At 64.6% G+C, this 6,441-nt stretch overlaps 1 protein-coding gene across 1 annotated transcript; it reads left to right on the top strand.

Annotated features, from left to right (window-relative positions):
• Positions 1 to 746: 746 nt before the first annotated feature.
• LOC306812898 (uncharacterized protein) lies at positions 747 to 6,385 on the top strand (the record flags this gene model as incomplete). The annotated part of the gene is made up of 21 exons (XM_079327818.1): positions 747 to 1,022; positions 1,244 to 1,383; positions 1,683 to 1,751; positions 1,929 to 1,991; positions 2,082 to 2,147; positions 2,353 to 2,568; positions 2,759 to 3,121; positions 3,330 to 3,449; positions 3,525 to 3,578; positions 3,755 to 3,781; positions 4,044 to 4,145; positions 4,329 to 4,373; positions 4,543 to 4,623; positions 4,728 to 4,769; positions 4,857 to 4,884; positions 5,106 to 5,155; positions 5,240 to 5,374; positions 5,503 to 5,565; positions 5,673 to 5,741; positions 5,924 to 5,992; positions 6,122 to 6,385. Exons 1-21 carry the CDS (start codon positions 809 to 811, stop codon positions 6,383 to 6,385), a joined length of 2,280 nt encoding a protein of 759 aa, XP_079183944.1. The 5' UTR covers positions 747 to 808.
• Positions 6,386 to 6,441: the final 56 nt, after the last annotated feature.

The following is a 6,441-nucleotide window of genomic DNA, read 5'->3' as shown; positions in this document are numbered from 1 at the left end:
AGGCACTGCTCCTCCAGGTCCCTGTCCCAGCACCATCCTGTAAAACGAAGTGGGGCTGGGCTGGTGCCCCCACAGTTGTGCTGCCCCCACCCCAAGCACAGCTCTGAGGCCATGCAGGAGCTCAGTGCTGCTGTTTGGTGCTCAGTTTAGCCCAGGTCCTTGCCTGGGACAGCTTCATGCCCCCAGTCCTTGGTGGGATGGTCTTTGGGATTCCCAAGGCTGTGGGGGCCCAAACTGGCTGCTGCTCCTCAGCCACACACCCTTAGCAGGGTCTGGAGCTGCCTCAGCCCTGGGGAGAGGTTGCAGGCTGGCAGGAGTCAGGAGCAGGAGGGGGCTGGGGGTCAGAGAGGGCTGTAGCCCCACAGGTGAGGGTGGCGCTGATGAAACCAGTGAGGCCCCAGGCCCTTTGAACGTACTTTGGGACACTTTTAGGACTGCAGTATGTCCTGCCTCCAGACACCAACAGCTGGACAGACCTCAGGGAGGACCTGCAGCCAATGCCCTCCATTCTCAGCCAGCCCCCTCCTCCGCTGGATTTACTCCCCATTTCCAGGCAGCTTCTCCTCCCCAGCCCTCCCTCGCTTCCATTCTGGCATCTCCTCCAGGCCCTGGCTCCCTTCCTGCTGTTCCCACTGCCCTCCTCTCCTCGGGCTGGCAGCACAGGCGGTGTCCTGGCTGTGTGGGTGCTCAGCACCCGCCGGATGCGGTCCGTGGGGTGCGGGTGTGGGGCGGGCAAGGGGCGTGTCGGGGCCGCCGATAACAGCGGGCGCCGTGCCGGGGCCGCGGGACCAGACGGCGCAGGAGTGGGATGAGCCAAGGACCCCCATCCCGGGCAGCCGTGCCCCGAGGCTGCGGAATGGGGTCCAGCAGCCTCCCGCGGCTCCTCCGCGCCCTCTGCATCGTCTCGCTGCTGGCCGGGTGCCTGCACCCTGCCACGGCCCAGTGGTTTTCCCTGGGCTCAGAGGACACCACCCCGGACCCAGGCACCAGCCCCACGCCTCCCACCCTGGATGGGGAGGAAGGTAGGCTTGGCAGGATGGGGATATGGATTTCTCAGCACCCCAAATTCCTACACTTCAGCATGGAGGGGGCGGGTGGAGGGTGATGTGTGGGGTGCCAGGGTTTAGGGCTGGTGGTGGCACAGCTGTGGCCATGGGAGGTGCTGGGAGCTGGGAGTGCTGTGCCACCCTGGTCTTCCTCCAGCCCTGCCACCCCTCATCCCAGCGCTCCTTTGCTCCTGCAGACACGGATGCCAGCGTGGAGCCCGTGGGGAAGCTGCTGCTGAGCAAACCTCCTCTGGCAACAGCCCCTAGGCGCCGGGACCAACTCTCCAGAGGGGCAGCGAAGGGGTCAGGCCATGCCCCGCCACGCACACGAGGCCAGGTGCTTTTTCCCCGGGCAGTGGCCCCTTCCATCTTTCCAGCCCCCCTGAAACTCCCCAGCTACTGCCAGGCTCTTTGCTATGTCCTTCCCCTTATCCGTGCCCTGCTTGCACACACCAGCCCGGGCACCGCGCCCTGCTCCAACCCCCAGGGCAACTCGCAGCTCCCTCTGCCCCCTTGGAAAGAAGTCATTTGAGTACCCACGCCAAGCTGAGGGCAGCCCCGACTGGGGCAAGGTCCCACCTGCCCCCCAGGATCCCCCCAAGCCCTGCACTGAATATTCCCTGTCTGTCCCAGCAGCACCGACCCACGGCCGCCCCGGAGATCTTTGAGGGGAGCGCAGTGGAAGAGGAATTCCTGCAGATCCAGGTGGTAGAAGGGTCCTAGTCCCCGGAGAGGTGTCAGGGACAGCCTGGGATGGAGACCTGGGCAAGGGACTGTGGAAGACACGGGCTGGCAGGGCGGGACGGGATGGAGACGGTGCGAGTGGGGAATGGGGATGATGCTCTGGGATCCCGCACTCAGCCCCTCCTCTCCTCCGCACAGACTACGGCGAAGGGGCTGCCCCGGCGGGTCCCCTCGGCCCCGGAGACGGACTCCGCTCTCCAGGTGAGAGGTGGGCGCGGAGCATCCGTGTCGGACCCGTCAGTCGGGGCTCCGATCCCGCGGCTCATCCCTCTCTCACCCTGCATCCTCCAGGTGCACAACATCTCCGGCTGTGTCTGCCCCGTGCGCCCCGGCCCTCCCGGCCCTCCCGGCCCAAAGGTGCGGCGGTGCCCCCACAGGAACCCACTGTGCGAAATCCCAATGGTCTTTTGTCCTTTTTGCTCAGGATTTAGACTCTAGCTTTGGGGTCTGGGTTGAGAAGAGGCTCAGATGGCCCTAGGGAAGCAGTCAGCAGGAGCCCGTGGTGGGCTCCACTGGAGAATAGTGCCAGAAGGTGGAGCCAGGCTCTGAATTTCCCCGACAGGGAGAGAAAGGTGACCGAGGGTTCCCTGGAGAGAGAGGCCAGCCCGGATTCTTAGGGGAGAGAGGGAAGTCCGGCAGCCCAGGACAGCCAGGTCACCAGGGTCCCCGGGGCCCTCCGGGTCCTCCGGGACCACCGGGGCCCCCGGGACCGCCGGGCGCCTGGGGAGCCCGGGGCCCACCTGCGCCTGCTGCCCTCCCTGAGAGATCAGAGAACGAGGTGAGCACCGCAGAGGGAACACGAACAGGTGATGCCTGTGCTGCCCGCGGGTCCCCTCCCCGGCAGGACTGGCGGGGAGGGGGACGACAGGGACATGTGGCTGTGTGGGTGGGCAGGGGGACCAGGGGATGGGACACGGCAGCTCATTGACTCTGCTCCCCCTCCTCTCTCCCTCCAACCTGACAAGCAGCTGGGAGTCTCCAGCCCTGTGGGAAACCCAGGACCCCCAGGTCCCCCCGGGCTGCCCGGCATGCCTGGACCCCCCGGCTACCCAGGCCACGATGGCCCCCAGGGGGCCCCTGGGCGGGAGGGAAAGCCAGGACCCCCAGGCGCCCCAGGAGCTGTGGGACCACCTGGTTTCCCTGGGGCTGAAGGACTTCCAGGATCTCCAGGCTCAGCTGGGCCAGATGGACCCCCAGGGGCACCCGGACTCCCAGGGCCTCAGGGTCCCCCCGGGGTGCCTGGACACGAAGGACCTCCTGGTCCCCCAGGATCAGCATCACTTCCTGGCAAACCAGGGCTCCAAGGGGAGCCAGGATTCCCAGGACCAAAGGTAAGGGGGTCCCAACCCAGCCTGTCCATGGCTCTGGGGTGGGATGGGGTACCTGGGCTCACCAACCCCTCACCCTGCCCTGGTGGAGCAGCCCCTCTCCGAGCACTCCAGGGCTGCCCCACGACTTCCCCAGTCCTGCCACTGTGGGGCTCAGGGGAGCACAGGGGCTCAACTCCACACTCACCACCCTGTTCCATTCTGCTTTCAGGGTGAGAAGGGCGAGTATGGGCTGCCAGGCATGCCAGGGAGCCCTGGCCGGACTGGAGAGCCAGGGTCCCCGGGCATGCCCGGCCCCATGGGGCCACCAGGACCACCAGGGGACTACAGGGTGAGTAGGGGGTCCCAGGCTGTGGGTTCTAGCGGGGGGCACCCCAGAGTCACCCCACACATCCTCTCTTTGCAGTGTGACTCACGTCACGCTGGACACCGTGGATTGGCTGGGCTGACGGGCCCCAAGGTGAGCTGGGCAGTGGCACCATGGGCAGGGGTCCTGGAGCGGGGTCTTGGGCACCCTGAGCAAACAGCTCCATGGTTGTGGTGCCCTGGTTGTGGGGCACAGCGCTGCCTGGGGGGTTGGAAGGCCCGGAGACCCCCAGAGCTGGGCACTGACAGGATCTCTCACTTCCATTCCAGGGAGAGAAGGGCGACCCTGGAGAGCCGGTTTGTAGCCATGAGCAGCAGTGTGGGGGAAGCTGGGTCAGGGGGCTGGGGGGTCAGGGCACACCCTGAGCCCTCCATGCTGCCTTTGCTCCCCCAATGTCCTTAACCTCACCCCAGGGCAAAGGGTGGGGGATGATGGACACCATGGCAAGTGCACACGAGTGCACACTTGTGCCACCCATAAACATCCCCACCACACTCCATCCCCACCACCCAGACACAGCACAGGCTCTAACCCTGCCTCTCTTTGTGGCTCACACAGGGGTGCTGCTATGGGGAACGTGGGTGCAAACCTGGCCACCTCCCCTTCCCCAGCACTGGCAGCCAGCCTGGCTCCTGGGGGTCCATCAACAGGTACCAGACGGTGAGTGGCCGGGGTAAGGGGTGCCCAGGGACCCCAGCCCAGCCTTGGGGACATGGTTCACCCCACTGGCAACCCCACAGGACCCATAGTCCCAAATGGGGTGGAGGAAGGAGAAGAAGAAAGTAGAAAATGGAGAAAGGGAAGATGGAGATCAGTCTCAATCTTCTCCCTCTTCCTTTGCAGGATAGCAGAGAGGAAGCAGAGATTTATGGAGCGATCATCCCCCATGTGAGAGTCCCTGACTGGCAGGGGTCTGCCCTGCCCCATCCAGGGGCATTCAGCCCTGGGAGGGGACAGGAGTGGGAAGCATGGGGGAGATCAATTGTATGTCATAGCTGCCCCCCTAAAAGGCAGCACCAAAATAGCCCAGTGCAATCTCCACACTGCTCTACTGCAGGGTCTTCGAGGTCCCCCCGGGAACCCTGGTCCCCCTGGGCCCCCCGGCCCCCCTGGCCCACCAGGTCTTCTCTACCTCAATGTAAGGCCCAGCACTGTGTGCACACGCCTGTGGCAGAGCACACACACATGTGTGAGTGTGCACAGCACCAGGGCACCCCCAAACCTGCCTGTCTTTGGTTCCAGAGGGTGCACCCCATGCATGCCCAGCCACCCTGCAAGCAGCCGGTAAGCCACGGCCCTGCTGTCCCCAAGAGTGTCCCTGTCCCTCTCCCTGTGCCCAGCAGCAGACACAGGCTCTGTTTGCCCTCACAGGCATCTGCAGACCGCAGCTGGCCATCAGGTGAGGGCATTTCCCAGGTGCTTTGGGGGCTCCAGTCTCCTTGGAGACACCTTTCCTGAAGCCTTGCCTCCCTTCCTTGGGCGCTGGGACCATGACAGCACGGGTCCCTGGCACCACTGCCACCCACTCCCACTGCATCCCTGTGGGGCCAGCTCCCATAGGAGCATCCAGGCCCTATGCTGGGACACCTTGTGATCCCCCATCATCTCTGGGCTCTCCAGATGCTGGTGTCCCTCAGACAGAGCCATCGGACTCCCGCGCTGATCTGCGGGTGAGTCCAGGCTGCAGCCCCGGGCAAGCTCCCCCAGCTCCCCCGTACCCCACAGCAGGATCCTCACCCTCTGCATTCCCCCAGCGCCAGACGTGGGTTTTCAAGTCCAAGGAGCTGATGGTGAAGGCCAGCAGCACTGTGCCCGAGGGGAGCCTGGTCTATGTGCGGGAAGGGAGCAGCGCCTTCCTCCGGACCCCCACTGGCTGGAGCCGCCTCCTGGTACCGTGAGGGGTCCCTCTCAGGGCTGGGGGGGCAGGATGCAGGGCTGGATTTGGCACCAGAGCAGCAGATCCCCAGGAAGGAGAGGAATCCCCCTAACCTGTCCCTCTGCTCGTGTCGTTGAGCAGGTGGAGGATCCGAAGTCGTTCTTGGCTGGTGATGACCCTTCTGCCTCCACCCCACAGTACCAGGTGAGGGGTGCAGGAGCTGCAGGGTTCAACCAGAGCCTCCTCTGCATGATGGAGGGGACAGACCTTACAGGACTGTTCTCTCCCTCTTCTTCCACCTCTCCATCCAGGAGGCAAAGAGGGTGCAGCCAAGAGGTCCCAGCATTCTATCACCCATGCAGTCTCCAACAGACTCACTGGTGAGCCCTGATGAGGGTCTGGCCATGCTGGGAGGGATGTGCCATAGGACTGGGCTGGATGAGTAGGGCAGTTCTAGCTCAGCATGAGCAGACCCTGGGGTTGTGTTGATCTAGGGAGGGTGCCCTCCACTCATGCCACATGTATGGCTGTCCCCAGACTGACCTGAGCTGTGTTTTTGCAGATCCAGAAGGAGGAGGAACAAGGGTTGTCCCAGATTCTGCCAACCACCATCGCCCCACGGATCCCATCTGTAAGGAATGCCTGACCCCAGGGGGGGGGACCAGTGGCCAGTCATGGGAGAGGTGCCACGGGGACCCCCAATCCTGGCCAGCACTGCCAGGGGCTTGCAGAGATCTCAATTCCTCCCTGCCACCCCCAGCTCCGCCTGGCTGCCCTCAACGTGCCCCTCTCCGGTGACATGAGCGGGGTCCGGGGCGCTGACCTGCAGTGCTACCGGCAGTCACAGGAGGCCGGGCTCTACGGAACCTTCCGGGCCTTCCTGTCAGCCCCCACCCAGCACCTGGTGTCCATCGTCAAGAGGACAGACAGGACCCTCCCCATCATCAACCTGAAGGCAGGTAGCCTGTCCCCAGGGGGCTGTGGGTGGCAAAGCCTCACAGCCCCCAAGAGCTGCAGCAGGTGAGGGACCCTCACCCAGTCCTGCTCTGGGGCTGCTGACTGTGCTCAGGGTTTTTGGGG

The sequence above is a fragment of the Erithacus rubecula genome (assembly GCF_903797595.1).
Source record: "Erithacus rubecula genome assembly, chromosome: 27".
Taxonomy (NCBI): domain Eukaryota; kingdom Metazoa; phylum Chordata; class Aves; order Passeriformes; family Muscicapidae; genus Erithacus; species Erithacus rubecula.
The sequence above is the reverse complement of the archived record's forward strand: the minus strand, read 5'-3'. Positions and strand labels throughout refer to the sequence as shown.